We start from the raw sequence: 18,306 nt of genomic DNA on the forward strand, positions 1-18,306 counted from the left end.
TTCTCTTAGGATTATGTTTATTGAATTGTATTCTAAATTATTATATATTCAAATTGAATTATAATTGTAATGTTCTTTCTATAACTTTTTAATACATGTGTTGATTGGAAAAGCTTGAAATAAAAAACAATTGTATGACATGCATAATTATTAAGTTCTCAATACATTAGCTCACATGTTTTATTTAGAAATAGATGTTGATTTTAAGAAAAGGAAGTATTTGATTAGTGTATACGTGTGACAAATTTAGGATTTAACTATTAAAAAAAGGTCAACATAAGAGTCTATATGATGTAAACAGTGAGAAAGTGACGTGTTAATATTTTATGCACTACTATTTTATGCATTGTGATGTATTGCAATGTAATTGTTATCACTGTTTGTCTTGTGTAAATTCTTAATTGGATTTTTTTAGTAGTTAGTTTTAAATAGGATTAAGATAATATGTATTGTTTATTTATTTATTTTGATACTTTTTTTACCGTGCTTTTTTTGTTGTTGTTGTAATTTGTATTTAAAACATGTTGAAGTTTTATTGTCCGTTGTTAAAAAAAATCTTTTATCGACCTCTTTGGTAATAATAAAAGAATTTGTAAATTATGTAGTAAGTCAAATTGTTTAAAAAAAATGGCGGGCCGGCCCGCCAACTCGTTAGTAAACAGGGCGATTTGACTTTTGAACTCAGACACCTAAGTTTCCCCCCCAGCTTTAGGACGGGCTTAAATGGGGAGGGCCTAAACAGGGCGGGCCACCCGCTTTGCCACCCCTAGTTTCAACTGTATCGTACAAGTATTCAATTAATGGTCTTGTAATTGACTATCTCAAAGCACAGTGAGGGTAGAGACAGGGGTATCCATTATCCCCGATGTTGTTCGTGCTTGTGATAGAGTACTTACATAGATGCTTGCACAAGCTAAAATACAAGCCTAACTTCAATTACCATCCAAGATGTGAGAAACTCAGGATTACAAATATAAGTTTTGCTGATGACTTAGTTATATTTTGCAGAGGTGATAGAGAATCTATGAAGCTTCTTACGAAGGAATTTCATGAATTCTCTTATGCTACAGGTCTGAAGGCCCATCATGTTCAGTGCAAAGTAATTTTCGGGGGAGTAAGCTACCACGAGAGACAACATATCTTGGCCGACACGGGGTTTGCTAAAAGTGAGATGCCTTTTAGATACTTGGGAATACCATTATCGAGTAGGAGACTCACCATACAACAATGTAGGCCTCTAATTATGCGAATTGTCACAAAAATAAAACTATGGGCTGCTAGATTATTGAGTTATGTAGGGCGCTACCAGCTAATCAGAAGTGTGTTGTTTACAGTCACAAGTTATTGGATGCAAATAATTCACCTTCAACAAAAATTTATCAAAGATATTGAAGCAACTTGCAGAAGTTTTTTGTGGAGTGGTAAAGAGATTATTCGCATGAAGGCTCCCATTGCATGGGAGAAAATGTGTGGTCCAAAAGTGGAAGGTGGTTTAAACATCACTTCTCTGAAAAAATGGAACATGGATACATTGGGAAAATTGTTTTGGAATATCCATAAGAAGGAAGATAAAATGTGGATTCAATGGTTGGAAATATATATTTCAAAAGTCATGATGTGTTACATTGGCAAGTTCCAACATATTGCTCTTGGATTCTGAAGAAGATAATATTGAAGTTGTATAGCGGCAAGCAACAAAAGATAAGTATTTATTCGGGATTTATCGTGTCCATAAAGATGGTTGTTAGAATGTCATTCAACGGTTTCGATGTTTTCGAGCTCGGGTTTGAATGGGTTAAAAGTATGAAAACAAAAAATAAAACATATGAACAAAAATAAATACATTATTAGGAGAGAATAACTTATTAGGCATGTAAATATACTCACTCATATCAAACTTAAACATATCGATCAGTTGCACTCAACCTACAGTACTCGCCATTATCATCACGTGTATCTCACATCAGTGTTCATCTCCAAAGCACCTACAAGATCAATCACAATCAAGGTTATCTCTAACGCAAAGTTGCGAGAACATCCATGTTCTCGCATCGGCAATCTCTCACGCGCAACTCAAACACGAAAGTATTAAGCTTCGACACAAAAGTGATTGTCAACTCTAAATCCACCTCTAGAGTCTAGTAACTAACATAAATATATCCCTAATCAGAATCTATGAGGTATATCTCTACAGTAACACAAATCCCAAACATAAATGCAATAAGATTAGGGAAGATAACAATAATGATTTGTAAAGAAAATTTTATACAACGCCATTAGCAATAAATATACATAAGATTCGAGTAAATATACATACAAAACCCAACACAAAGGAAATACACAAAGAGGAGGAGAGGAAAACAAAACATCTCGCGGGTTGTCAGCTCCGATTGATGAGAAATTCATCTCCGATCATCCAAATACACGACCCCGTGTTATTTTCTAAGCTAATCTACCATAAAAATGGAACTGATGGAGTTTGGACACAAAAATTTCCCCAAAACCATAACCTAAAATGTTACAAGTGAAGAGAATATAAACAAAATATGCGCAGGCTAACTAAGCGAGCTAGGCTGGTTAAGCGAGCTACACTTATTCCTAAAATATCTAGTACATAAAATGGATCTCGCTTAGCGAGATGACTTCGCTAAACGAGCTCAGAAAATCCATTCTTCTCTGTTTCTGAAGCTCCTAGCGCGCTATAGTTTGGCTTAGCGAGATTCTGAAAATTTCCATTTTATTGCTCTAAAACTACGTCATCAAAGTCATGCCTTCGACACTTTATTACTCGGGCCTCAAATAAGCCTCAATACCTATAAAACAAAGAAAAAATTATCAAACAGTACATAAAACGATTCAAAACTCAAGTATACGAATATTTACACAAAAGTTGGGATTTTATTATAAAATAGAAAGAATAGAATCGATAAGTGCCATAAATATATACTCAAAATAACGATATTTTGGCACTTATCAGATAGTTAAGAGTAGGGAGTATGTTAGTACGACGAAGTGTTGGGCTGAAGCGAATACCAAAGGGAAATGCAAAATAGGATCAATGTATGAGGAATTGCGAGGAGATGGTTTGCAGGTTGGTTGGGATAAAATCCTGATGCAAAATCATGTTAGGCCTCATGCTAAATTCACGTTGTGGATGAGTTTATGGAGGAAATTACCAACAAAGGACAAGCTAGTGAAATTTGGAGTAAACGTGGATATCATCTATTGCTTCTGTGATAATAGAGAATCTATAGAACACTTATTTTTTTAGTGTAATAAATTCAAAAAGATTTGACAAAAGGTGCTAGGCTGGATTCAAATCACGACGAACCCCAGGGGTTGGGCCAAGGAAGTGGACTGGCTCATTAAAGAAATAAAAAGAAGGGTTTGAAGAGACAAGTTATTAAGATAGTTATGGCTGAGACGATTTATGAGCGGAAGGGTAAGAATGAATTTATTTTCTCTCAAAAAGAGCTCGATGATGCAATCATTGATAGAATTATAAATAAATAGCATTAAGATTCATTGTTCTTTGTATAGCAAACTAAGTATGCATGTGAGACAATATACTTAGGATATGTGTCTTATGGGCCTGGATCCTAGCGATCGGCTTGTGCTTAATATTTTTGGTGAATAAAAGTTAAAGCTATTCTTCCAAAATAAATTCTATTTTTTTATTTCCTAAATATTATTTTATTTTTTCTAGATTCAGTATTTTCTTTATTGTGCACTTTATAAAATAATCTTATTAAAAAATATTTCTTACTTTAATTAATTTGCGAAAAGGGAATACTAAATATTAAAAAATATTTTTTACTTTAGAGTATTTCAACAAGAGTAAAATATTACAAAATTCATAAAAATATTTTATTTATTTAAATTTAATGAGATCATATCTCTCCAACTAGAGTTTTTTTGTCTTGTTATTGTTTTAAGATCACTTTAGATTAAATAAAAATATAATATAATAATTTGTGTTATCTTAAATGATTCCTAAAAAATATTAAATGTCATACTTTATAATTATAAGATTTGAAAATGACGTATACACATTTTTTTAAAATTGATTATCACTTTGGAGATACTGAATTGTGAGAGAGTTTTATCATCCTTATTTAATATCTAGATTCAATAACATGTTAATATTCTCATAATTCTAAAATATAAAATTTTCTATATGTTAAACATAATTGAGAAATGGGGACGAGGGGGGCCAAAAAAATTGGCGCCGCCATCACCGAAATTTCAAATAAACCAGGTGATTCTCACGGAGACGAAGATACAGAACAAACCAAAGCAACAACCACCTAGGGAAAAATGAGAAACTTCGAGTAAAGGTTATGAGGCAACAGAGGAAGAAGGAGACAAGGAATCCTTATATACGAAATTGGAAGAGAAACTGAATGAGGTGCATAAGTTGTGGGTTGATGTACTAAACAACAACAGAGACCCATTCAATGATATGAGATTTGAGTTTATAGCACAGAAAGTTGTGAATGGGACAATTGAATTTGAGATCGAAGAGGAGGATGTTGAATCTGAGATAAGATTTTGGCAAAATTATTTGATCATGTATGTTATGGGTGGAGATCTGAGCATGAACATGGTGAAAAAATTTATGATGAAGGCTTGGCACTTTGTGCGGCTACCAGATATATTCTACCATGATGAATGTCATTTTTTTCTTAAACTCAAGACTTTCAAAGTCAAAGATGCAGTTATGATGAAGGGCCATACACTATCAGAAACATGCCCTTATTTATGTGAGAATGGAAACCTGATTTCAACTTAAAGAAATATATGTTGAGAACACTGCCGCTATGGATCAAACTCCCCCAACTCCCTTTGCTTCTCTAGGGATCAAAGAGCCTCAATAATATTGGTAGTGATAAAGGTAATCCCTTGGTAACACATGAATGCACAACACATAAACATCGTGTATCATATGCGAGGATCTTGGTAGAAGTTGATACCAAACAAAATTTACCTCAGGAAATGACGAGTAAGGATACAGAAGGAAGGAAAATGAAGCAACAAATAGAATATGAGTGGAAGCCTCTATTTTTCCAAAAGTATCAACAAGCTGGTCATCAATGTGATCAACTGAAGCACAAAGAAAAGCATTGGAAACCAAAGCTAAAACCACATGAAGAGGACCAATAAAAAGCTGGAGTAGGTATTGCAAATGCCCCTGAGGTGGAAGAGAAGAAGGAGGAATGGACACAAGTTCACTTAAGATTCTTCTTGCAGCCTTCGTGTGTGAAACCCTTGGTTCACTCATGTATCTTCTCACTAATCTGACTGCAAAACCTATATCTGGTCGGTATTTGCACATGTATATCAGAGATCCCACAATTTGTTTAAACAAAATAGCATTAAACTCGTCTTCTTCTTCATGTTTCTCTAGTTTCAAGTTTGGTTCGACAAATGAGGATGCAGGATTTGACTCATCCATTCTAAATCTCTTGAGTATCTCTTTTACATACTTCCTTTGATGTAGAATCATACATTTCTTTGACATTGTCAAGAGTAGCCCCCCCACTACGTCCTAAAGGCCAAGATGGGTTAGAGGGTAATTAAAGGTCCTAAAGCTCCGGCGCACCCAAAGGTATATACATAGACCTCCCTCATTTGAGAAAGGTGTGTATATATATATGGAGTCCTAACTTAAGTGTGAACTTCATATTGACTCATCTCCCACATATGTGAAAGAGGTCGCCATGACTATGCCACTCCTATCTTAAGTGTACTTGAATCCGGGTATATGATTCGTCCTTCATTTAATTCCCAAGAAACCTTTAAAATAAAGCAATAAAAAAAAACAATTGAAAACATTTAAGTGAATCATAAACTTTAAGGTAACCCCTCTTTTATACGAAAGCATCCCCAGCAGAGTCGCCAGTTCTGTAATACGGTGGGAGAACTGATTTTTTTGAAATGTTGCGGATAGCAAGAGTCGCCACCGACTTTTATTTTATCCAATATACAGAAAGGCTAAAAGAACAGGAAAAGACCTTTTAAAAATATTTTGAGTTCGGGGGGCATGTTATACAAAGGGAAGGTGTAAGCACCCTTTGTATCCATGGTTATCCATGGGCTCTTAATTGCTTAACTCACTTTGTTTGAATTGTTAGAAAAGTTTGAAGTGTAGTGTGTGAATAGAAAAGATTTGAATAAGGACTTTAGCTTGTAAATAAGTGTAGCCTTTTTGAAAAGATTCTTTGAAAAGAAGTGGGAAAAGATTTTGAATTTTGAATTTGAAAAGAGTAAGCAATCAGGAGCACCTACCCTAAGTTAGAAAAATTGTTCTTTTAGCTTTTCAGTTTGAGAAGACTATCCATACCATCAGAGGGTAGGTAGTTTTTTCATTGGATGTAAAGGGTCATCGAGAAAGGATCGTTCGCCATAAAACTGTCCCTACCATATAGAGGGCAGGTAGTCTTTAGGGAAGGATATAATAGTCATTTTAAGGCAACAGGCGAGGATACCTTAGCAATTGGGACAATCATCATTTATAAGGCAACTTCGAGGGACAAGATCATTTGATGATGAACTGAGAGTAACATTTGTTTTGCTTAGGTATCCTCGGAATCGAGGGACTTGACTATTTCATAATCATAATTAAAAGGCAACAGACAACAAGGCAACAAGAAAGGTTACCCCAAAGGTGTGTGTGTGCCACAATCAAGTGATTCAGTTCGGATATTTTATCTTGTAATTAGTTATTCTAAATTAATTCAAGGCTTGCACTCCCTAGGATTACTAACCACAACAATTAATATTATACAGAAATTAAAGGCAGAAAATATAAGTTCCTACGCTATTACAATAAACACCTGCGGGCAGAAAAATAAAGACGGAAAAGAAAGGCAGAAAAATAAAACTAAACTATTACAAAAAAAACCTTGCAAGCCTATACACATTTTCTAGAATTTAAAATAAATATTAAAAGCGAAACTTAAAAATAAATAATTAAAGTTAAAGGCAAAGAATTAAATAAAGGCAGAAATTTAAATAAAGGCAAAAAATAAATAAATAAACAAGTTTTACCCCAAGGCTGGGAATTAACACAAACATACGACAATCATAGAATATGAGGTGAGAAGAGAATGCACATTTGAAGAAATTCAATGTTTAATTACAAAAGGGACAAACCTAAATCTTAAAGGTTAATGGGCAACGCCTACCTCTTGGGTTATCTATGGTTTTTGAAGTTGAGGTTAATTACTAAGCCTAATTGCACTAAATTAAAATAATGAAACAGTTAATTGACTAAATAAACCTAACTAGCCTAATTATTTAACATAATTTACCTAATTAACTAATTAATCCTAAATTAAATTATTTAACTATTGATCCTAAAATTAATTTAAAACTAAACCTAATTTAAATCATAAACCTAATTAAAAATATTAACTAATTATTCTAATTAATTCAAATTAATTATTAAAATAAAAAATTAATTTTATAAAAAAAGATTTTTAGAGTGATTTATGAAAATAACATGAATTTTATGGTTTGAGAAAAAAAAAAGATTAAGGTTTTAGTGAAAATTTAAATAATAAAATAATAAACCAATAATTAGAAAAATGAATTAAAGAAAAACCAGGATTTGATCTGATATGGTGTGGCTGGAGGTCCATGGGATGCCAATGAGGTTTTCGAAGAGGCAAAAGCTTTATGCCTTAACAATGGTAAACCCATATTCCTGCACCGCTCCTCTTTAGCGAAAAGAAGTACCTTTTAACCTCAAATCCTTACCAACTGGGCTATGTCACTTATTTGAAATAAAATGACATTTGCAAATATATGAGGGCAAATTTTGGGGTATGAGAATATCCTACCAGAATCATAGGTTCACTCTTGTCATCAAGCTTCCCTCTTCTTGCATCAGGAACATGCATGTAACAAATAGAGCCGAACACCTTTCGATGACTCACTGATGGTCGTTTTCCACTCCACAGTTCTTCAAGAACCTTGTTCTTAAATTTCTTTGAAGGACACTTATTCAGAATATAAACAAAAATGGTGACAGCTTCACCCCTTAAGGATTTTGGCAAATTTTTCTGCATCGGCATGCATTTCGCCATATCCAAGATGGTCTTGTTTCTAGTTTATGCTATTCCATTATGTTGAGGCTTATAAGGAGGAGTTACCTCGTGATCAATACCATGTTCTACACACAATTCTTAAAATATCTTGGATGTGTATTTGCCACCTCCATCTGATAATAGAACTTTGAACTTGTCGTCACTCTGATTTTCGAAAAGCATCTTGAATCTCTTAAAGATTTTGAATACTCCATCCTTTGGCCTAATCACTTAGATCCAAAGCTTTCGACTATACGCATCGATAAACGAGACAAAATACGTGTTTCCACCAATGGAACGCTCCTCGAACGGGGCACATACATCTGAATATACAACTTCGAGTATGCATGAGAATCTCACTGGAATAGTCGAAAAAACAATTTTTTGGATTGTTTCCTTACTAAGCATCCTTCAATGAGTTTTCAAGGCATCACAAGACTTGGTATACCTGTTACATATCTTGCTTACTCAGCTGAATGAGTGATCGAAGGTTCAAATGGCCAAACCTCAAATGCCACAACCAACTATTCTTGTGGTCAATAATTGTTTTTAGACATTGTACCTTAGTTGAATTGATCATGGTCTTAAATGTCATATTCTTCGACAAAGGAGATTTCAAGACCAGATTATTCTAAGTGTCGAAAAGTTCCAAGGCTCCATCTTTCATAACCACTGAGAACCCTTTTCCGGCCAACTGTCTAATACTTAGCAGATTTCACTTTATTCCAAGTACATAGAGTACATCTTTGATTATAACTTTTGCTCCATTGCTCCTTTGAATAAAAATGTTGCCACTACCTTCTGCTTGCAACAAGCTATTATTAGCAAGTTTGACCTTGTTCTTCTTCGAATCATCGAAATCTGCCAACCATACCTTTCAACCAGTCATGTGATTCGAGCAACCAGAGTCGAGAAACCAGATCTTGGAGTAGACATGGTCATTTGCAACTGCACCCATAACCACCATATCTTCAAAATCACCTGAATCTTAGCGTGCAAGGTTTTTTCCTCTGTCTTTGCCTTTTATCGTTCCCTTATCTTTCCTATACCAACAATTCTTCTCCAAGTGACCTTATTTTTCATAGTTATAGAATTGCACACCTTTTTTTTCTCTTATTTGTCTTTCTGATAGGAGTTTCCTTGTCCTCATTCGAGGAATCATAAGCCCTTTCATTGATCTTGTGCTTGTGTTAGTTCGACCAAGACTTCTTACTCCGAGTCTTGTCTCTTTTGCCTTTGAACTTGTTGCAACCATCATGCTTCTTCCATGCCTGAACTTGCAGTGCTTTTATTGAATCTTGAACCCTTTTCCTTTCGACAATCATAATCTCATGCGCCTCCAACGGACCAACCAAATATTCCAACTTTAGGGTTTCAAGTTTGTTGGATTCTTGAAGAACAACGATTACATGATCAAAATGAGATGTCAACATATGCATTACCTTCTCAACTATCATCTTATCAGTTAGAGTTTCATCACAACCCTTCATGAGATGGATGAGATTCTTCACATTCGACACATAACATACAATATTTTCATCTTCTCCCATCTACGAAAATTCATACTTTCGTCTCAAAGTTTGTTGTTTAACGACTTTGAATTTCTTACCTCCTTCATAGTACTTGACAAGAATATCTCATGCCTCATTCGTCGATTCAGCATGTGAGATCTTGTTAAAATTTGTCGAGTCTACAGTAGATTGAATGCAATACGCGGCCTTGCCATCTTTCTTCTTCACCTGCTTATTCACAAATCTCTGAGCATCGATTGCATTCTCAGCAAGCTCATGGATGTCGTTAGTAACCAATTCTAAAGTTTTATGAAAGCCAAACAGTGATTGAATTTGTTTTCTCCATCGGTTCCAATTCCTACCGTCAAAAACACAATCACTGACGTGTGATTCTTGAAAATACAATCAAGAATCTAACCGGAGCTCTAGATACCAATTTATTAGTGCGTGAGGCCCTTTTGTGAGGAGAGAAAGATAGAGAGAATAAAGAAATAAGGATTGCAATATTGAATATATGAAATTGATTTACAATATGTCTAATTATAAATTTTATATACAACTAACTTGTGTACTAAGTAATAAACTATAAACCTAATTAACTTTGGGCTTGGGCTGCACAATTTAGATTACATCACAACATAAGACACTAATTTGAGAACAAACTCAAACTAAAACATAAATTTACATGAATTTATCTTAACTGTATGATTAAATTTTTTTATCTAACTACTCACTTTTAATTAAATTAAAGCAATAAATATTTATATAACTAAATAAGTGTCACAATTGATTCATATAATAATCCTTTAAATAAATGAATAAATATTTTAGAATAAATAAAATAATGGCTTAATACATTTTTTAGTTTCGTATGTTAACTTTGGGGATTACTTTTGGACCCTTAATTTTAAAAAATTCATATTAATCTCTTAACTATATAAAATATATCATTTAAGTCTTTTTTGTCATATTAGCGATTAATTTTTAAGTTTTTTCGTCGCTAAATAGACAAAAGAACAAAAAGGATGCATTTTGAAGAATTAAGAGACAAATATAAATTATTTTTTAAAATTAAGGGACAAGAAAAGATATTTAACCTAATATAATTCTAAAAGCTAAAGTATTCAAATTTTGAATAATCAAATCTTTATTATCTATGAATCAAAAAAATAAAAATAATATTTCTCTAAATTAACAAATTGAACCATAATATCTTAAAATTAATTATTATTCTCTAAATTACCAAATTAAACCATAATATTTTAAAATTAATTATTATTCATATATATATATATATATATATATATATATATATATATATATATATATATATATATATATATATTTATATATATATATATATATATACATATATATATATATATTTATATATATATATATATATACATATATATATATATATATATATATATATATATAAGCAAATTTTAAATATAAAATTGGTATGAATCAATTTAAACTTAAAAAAATCAAATAATGTACCTCTATAATAAATTATAAGCAATTTTTTTATTTTGGATTCATTGAATAATTGATGTATGTGATTTATATATAAACCAGATATATTAATTATTCAATAAACTTAAAAAGAAAAATTTGCTAAATTTATTATGAAAAAAGCATATATCAGTACGGTGTCAAATTTAATAACATGACACATTTGATAACTCTTTACCACATATTTATCTAATAAAATTCATTGTTGGAATGAAAGCTATTATGATATAGATCATGTCTATAAAATTTAACATTAATCGAAAATTATTTGATATGTCAACGAGATGCATAAAAACTAATGTCTTACAAACCTTCGACAAAACCGTTAATTTTGATCATTCTCTGTAATATATTAAATAATTTTCGATTGATGTTAAATTTAATGGATATGCTCTATATGATGTTAGGTTTCAATCAAACAGTGAATTTAATTATACGGATATGCGGTAAAGAGTTATCGTAGGTGTCATGTTATTAAATTGGACATTCTTATTCCAATAGTAAGGTATATGAGAACGTGAGAATAAATCTGAGCCATTAGATTTTAAAATAAATGGTGGAGATTATGTGTCATTGTTTTTTTTCTCTCTCCTCCATTATTAAAATAAATGATGGAGGAGAGAGAAAAAAATTGACACTTAATCTCCACCATTTATTTTAAAATCTAATGGTTCAGATTCATTCTCATATTCGCACATAAAATTGTCATTCTCATATTATTTATATATATATATATATATATATATATATATATATATATATATATATATATATATATATATATATATATATATATATATATATATATATATATATCAAACGATTTAGTTTAAAATTATTTTTGAAATTAGAAAATTATAAATGTTACCAAATAACTTTAACTTTATTTAGAAAGTTCTTACTTTTAACTTTAACTTAAAAGTAACTTTTACAACCAAAAAAAGTTCGGTTAAACGATGCCAAAGTTATCGAGACTTACTCCACATCTTAACTATTAATTCTTCTCAATCTAATGATTAAAATTAATGAGTATTACTTCCTGATAAATCCTTTATCCAAACACAAAATATTTATTGAAGTCAAAAAGATTTTTAATAGAAAAATAAATGTAAGATATTGACTCATTAAGAAAAATATCTACTTCTCTAAAATATATATTGAAGATTATATAACGCATTAAATTAATCTCGTACAAGTTTTAAGCATATGTGAAGGAAAAAAATTTAAAAATTACTTAATTAATAAGAGCCTTTAAAGATATAAAATATTTTACCTTATTTAAAAATAATACGCAGTTAAAAGATTTATATTAGTCCCTTAACTTTACAAAACTTATCATTTACGTTATATTTGTCATATTAGCGACAAAATTAACGATAAATTTTTGAATTTTTTCGTTGTTAATTAGACAAAAGGACTAATATGATACGTTTTGAAGAGTTTAAAGACTAATATGAATTTTTTTTAAGTTAAAAGATAAAAAAATATTAAACCTAAAATATTTCTAAAATCTAAAGTATTCAAAATTTGAAAAATTAAATCTTTATTATCTATGAAACAAAATAGTAAAAATAATTATTCTCTAAATTACCAAATTAAACCATAATATTTTAAAATTAATCATTATTTACTTCTAAAAAGTAAATCTTCCATATATATATATTTTATATATATATATATATATATATATATATATATATATATATATATATATATATATATATATATATATATATATATATATATATATATATATATATCCTTTATTTCACATTTTAACAACAAATTAAAATAAAGTGAAGGAAAAAAAATTTTAAAAATTACTTAATTAATAAGAGCCTCTAAAGATATAAAAGATTTTACCTTATTTAAAAAAAAATACGTAGTTAAAAGATTTATATTAGTCCCTTAACTTTATAAAACCTATCGTTTAAGTTATTTTTGTCATATTAGCGACAAAATTAACGATAAATTTTTGAATTTTTTCGTTATTAATTAGACAAAAGGGCTAATATGATACGTTTTAAAGAGATTAAACACTAATATGAATTATTTTTTAAGTTAAAAGTTAAAAAAATATTAAACCTAAAATATTTCTAAAATCTAAAGTATTCAAAATTTGAAAAATTTAAGTTATTTTTGTCATATTAGCGACAAAATTAACGATAAATTTTTGAATTTTTTCGTTATTATTTAGACAAAAGGGCTAATATGATACGTTTTGAAGAGTTTAAACACTAATATGAATTATTTTTGAAGTTAAAAGTTAAAAAAATATTAAACCTAAAATATTTCTAAAATCTAAAGTATTCAAAATTTGAAAAATTAAATCTTTATTATCTATGAAACAAAATAGTAAAAATAATTATTCTCTAAATTACCAAATTAAACCATAATATTTTAAAATTAATCATTTTTTACTTCTAAAAAGTAATTCTTCCACACACACACACACACACACACACACACACACACACACACACACACACACACACACACACACACACACACACACACACACACACACACACACACACACACACACACACACACATATATATATATATATATATATATATATATATAAAATTATAAATGTTACCAAATAACTTTAACTTTATTTAGAAAGTTCTTACTTTTAACTTTAACTTAAAAGTAACTTTTACAACCAAAAAAAATTCGGTTAAACGATGCCAAAGTTATCGAGACTTACTCCACATCTTAACTACTAATTCTTCTCAATCTAATGATTAAAATTAATGAGTATTACTTCCTGATAAATCCTTTATCCAAACACAAAATATTTATTGAAGTCAAAAAGATTTTTAATAGAAAAATAAATGTAAGATATTGACTCATTAAGAAAAATATCTACTTCTCTAAAATATATATTGAAGATTATATAACGCATTAAATTAATCTCGTACAAGTTTTAAGCATATGTGAAGGAAAAAAATTTAAAAATTACTTAATTATTTTTTTTAAAATAAGGGCTATTCGAATAAATGAAAAGGTGATACACACAAAAAGGAGAGGGGGGGCCAAACCAAACCCTCTCAAGAGTTAACAAATCTGAAAAAACACATCCCCAATCTATTCTTTACAAAATCACATCTAATGCCTATGGGGATGGCATCAAAAAGAGTTAGCGAAAGCGAATTGCGGCCTAAATTAGCAAAAAAATCCGCACAAGAGTTCCCTTCCCTGTAGATATGAGTAATAAAAAAAGACATATTAGCAATTATATTTTTACATCTAAACCACCTATCCCGAAATTGCCAAGGAATTAAGACCTCCTTTGAAAAAGCTTGGACGACAATTAAGGAGTCACATTCAATCCAAAGCTTCAACCATGCTCTGTCTCTAGCTATTTCAATGGCTCTGAAAACAGCAGAGAATTCCGCATGTAAGGAATTCAGCTCCGCTACCGGCTCAACAAAGGCAAGAACAAAATTACCAAGAGAATCGCGAAAGATACCACCACAGCCACTAGCAGAGTTGGCAAGAGAGCCATCACAATTACACTTAATCCAAGACTGAATCGGAGGATGCCAGAGAACCTCAATAACCCGAGGGGCCCGAGGAAAGTTCACGGAAATCTTGAAAGATTTAAGCAAGCAGAAGTCAGACATAGACGAAGAGGCACGCAAGACCGAACAATTCCCTGCCAATCTAATTTGGGCCAGAATACCCGAGACTGTCGAATGAAAAGAAGGAGTGATATTCCGATATCTAGCTCCATTACGGGCCAGCCAAATGAAGGATAAAACAGAAACAATGGCAGCCGAAATAACAAGCATACCTTGCGGAGATGTACTACTGCGGCAAAGGTTCCAAACAGAATCCATGGAATGAATGTTGATAGGACTATTAATCATACAGTAGAGCCACTTCCAAATTCTAACCGCAAAGCGACAGTGAAAGAAGATATGAGAGGTAGATTCACTCTGTAGATTACAGAGGCTGCACCGCGAGCAGAGGCTAAAGCCGCGAGATTGGAAGGCTTCATCTGTAGGAATCTTGTCGTGAATGAGACGCCAGACAAGAGAGGACTTCGATGGAGCAATATCATTATGCCAAACGATAGCAGGCCAGGGAAGCTTAATCGAAGGGGACGCTTTAAATTTGTAAGCATCTTTCAATGAAAGCGTACCATCGCAAGAGGAGGGCCAAACCAGAAAATCCGGAAGAGAAACATGGGGGAGAACATGTGAAATATGCTGCGAAATAAATGGGAAAAGATTGTACTAGAGAATTGGAATGTTCCAGCTCCCGTTGTTCAGAAGATCGCAAATACGAATGTGAGGGTCAATTCCATTCAAGACGAGAACATGGAGCTGAGTTTTCTCAATAAGGGGCGGCCCGCACCAAGCATCAGTCCAGAATTTAATGCGAGAACCGTTTCCAATCGATCAAGCGGTGTTAGAATAAAGGCATTGAATTTCAAGCTTAATAATGCTCCATACAGTAGAGAAAATATGATGACGAATATAACCGAAATTCCTGAGCACTCTAGCACGAAGCAAACAAGCCCAGTTTTCCTCACTATTGATAAGATCCCAGCCGAGTTTTAAATTGGAAGCATTATTGAGGGTAATCAAGGAGCGTAAGCCAAGTCCGCCGTGAGATTTAGGTTGACAAACTTTGTTCCAAGCCACCGTAACCAGCTTTTTAGAAGTGGTAGAGCCACTCCAAATAAAGTTTCGGGAAGCTTGTTCAATGTCTTTGAGGAGAGAAACAGGCCAGGAATAAATGGAGATCGAATGATAAATCATGCTGTGAATAACCGACCCAACCAAAGTAATTCTACCTGCATAAGAGAGAAGGGATCCCTTCCAGGCAGCCATCTTGGATATCATACTGTCATCTAAGTCTTGAAAATGGGCACGTATGACTCTCCCTTTAAAGATAGGGACACCGAGATAACGAAAAGGAAAGGAACCTCTGCTGAAACCAGTGAGTCTAGAGAGATGTGTGGCTCTGTTGTTGTCCATAGCTCCACAATAAATAAAAGATTTGGCGGTGTTGACGTACTGACCCGAGGCTACCGAGTAATTATGAAATAAATGCTGGAGGGCAGTGATGTTGGAGCTCTTTCCTTTGCAGCAAATAAGGATGTCATCCGCGTACAGAATGTGAGAAGGAATGCACAAATTTTTGGTAGCTTTCATAGGAAGAAGCTTTCCCGTAGAAACCAAAGAAGAAATATGTCGACTTAAAACGTCTTCCGCCAAACAAAAAAGAAGAGGGGAGAGAGGATCACCCTGTCGGACTCCCCTCTTGCAGGGAAAGTAACCATGAGTGGAACCATTGAAAGCCACCGACATGTAGGCAGAATCCAAAATAGTGGAAATCCAATGACAGAATGTGTTGTTAAAACCATACCTCTTAAGCACTTTGAGAAGGAAGCTCCAATTGATGGTATCAAAAGCTTTTGTGATATCTACTTTAAGAACAACATTACCACCAACAGTTTTTTTATCCAAGAGGTTAGCAATTTCTGAAGCCAGACATAGACAGTCTTTGATGTTTCTCCCTTTTATAAATCCCTTCTAATTCGATGACACCAAAAAAAGGCATGATGCAAGAGAGCCTACCCGCAATGATTTTGGAAATTATCTTGAACTTAAAGTTGGCGAGGGCAATTGGTCTGAAATTCTCCATAGAATCAGCATCTTTAGATTTGGGAATCAAGATAATCAGATTGGCATTGTAGTTCTGCGGAATCCAACCTTCTTTGAAAAACTGCCAAACAGCATTACACACGTCATTACTAATAATATTCCAGTATGTATGAAAGAACACACCACCAAATCCGTCGGGGCCAGGAGCACTGTCTTTGCGAAGACCAAACACCGCAGCTTTGATTTCGTCCACCGAAGGAATAGCCTTGAGAGTAGCATTCATAGTCTCCGAGACCAGCGAGGGAATAATGTCTGTGATAGCGTTATCTTGGACTGTACCTGCAAAACCGAAGATGTTAGTGAAATAATTGACTGCGTGAGCAGCCATGTCCTCAGGGTCCAGAATCAAAAGGTCCCCATTCCGCAGGCTAGATATCGTGTTTTTGGAACGTTTGATTTTGGAAATTCTACGAAAATAAGCAGTATTCCGATCACCCTGTTTATGCCATCTCACTCTCGCCTTCTCCATCCAATAAAGCTCCTCCTTGACTAAAGCGTCTTCAAGATCAATTTGAGCTTTAACCTCCTGAGCTTTTAAGGAATCAGTCATGCCAGTCAGGTGAATTTGCTCCTGTATGTGATTTAAAAGAGTAGTAGAGGTCTGAACCAACTTGTGAATGTCACCAAAAACCTCTTTATTCCAGATTTTGAGCTTGCCTTTGAGAAGCTTGAGTTTGTGGGACAGGATAAACATGGGGCAGCCAAACACAGGTTTAGACCAGCAGTCTGCCACAAGAGCCTTGGAAGTATCATGGGAGGTCCACATATTAAGAAACCTGAAATTAGATTTGAAACAAATATGGGAGAAAGAGGCTTCCAAACAGATGGGGAAGTGATCCGATCTGATTTTCGGCAGGGTGAAAGCATGAGAAGAGAAGCATCTAGTGATCCAAGCTTGATTGCATAGCACTCTATCCAGGCGTCTCTCAACTAAGTGAATGCCATTTCTACCATTCGACCAAGTGAAGAAAGGACCTTTGGTGGGTAAATCAGAGAGACAATGAAGATTAAACCAGTCGCGAAAATCAGAAATAGAGGATCTCGAGGGAGAGATCCTACCACGATGCTCGTGAGCTCCAAGAATGGCGTTAAAGTCACCTAAAAAGCACCAAGGAGCGGGATGGTTAACCAGCAGAGAAGAGAGATCAGCCCAAAGGAGTTTGCGGTTGATAGCATTAGTGGAAGCATAAACAGAGGCGATAAAAACACAAGAATTGTCAATGACTAAACTGAAAGCGACAAATTGGTCAGAACAATGAATTATCTGAGGGGATAGGTCTTTAGAACAAATACACCAAAGGTTAGGGAGATTAAGGGGTCTGTGGTTAGTAGCAAAAACATGAAGGTTGAGAGAACTGAGAAAATTTGGAGGAAAAAGCTGAAGGTCCATCCAGGGCTCAGCAAGAAAACAAAAATCTGGTTTGTGTTTAAGGAGAAAATTTTTTAGAACCAATCTTGTGGGGGAATTGGAGAGACCCCGTGCATTCCAAAAAATGCACTTCA

General features: G+C 33.0%; 1 protein-coding gene across 1 annotated transcript; it reads left to right on the forward strand.

The window, feature by feature from the left end:
• The first annotated feature begins 865 nt into the window (after window positions 1–865).
• Window positions 866–1,660, forward strand: LOC131620021 (uncharacterized). Its single transcript, XM_058891048.1, has one exon. The coding sequence runs from the start codon at window positions 866–868 to the stop codon at window positions 1,658–1,660; it is 795 nt and encodes a 264-aa protein (XP_058747031.1).
• The last annotated feature ends 16,646 nt before the right edge of the window (window positions 1,661–18,306 follow it).

The sequence above is a fragment of the Vicia villosa genome, linkage group LG7, assembly GCF_029867415.1.
Source record: "Vicia villosa cultivar HV-30 ecotype Madison, WI linkage group LG7, Vvil1.0, whole genome shotgun sequence".
Taxonomy (NCBI): domain Eukaryota; kingdom Viridiplantae; phylum Streptophyta; class Magnoliopsida; order Fabales; family Fabaceae; genus Vicia; species Vicia villosa.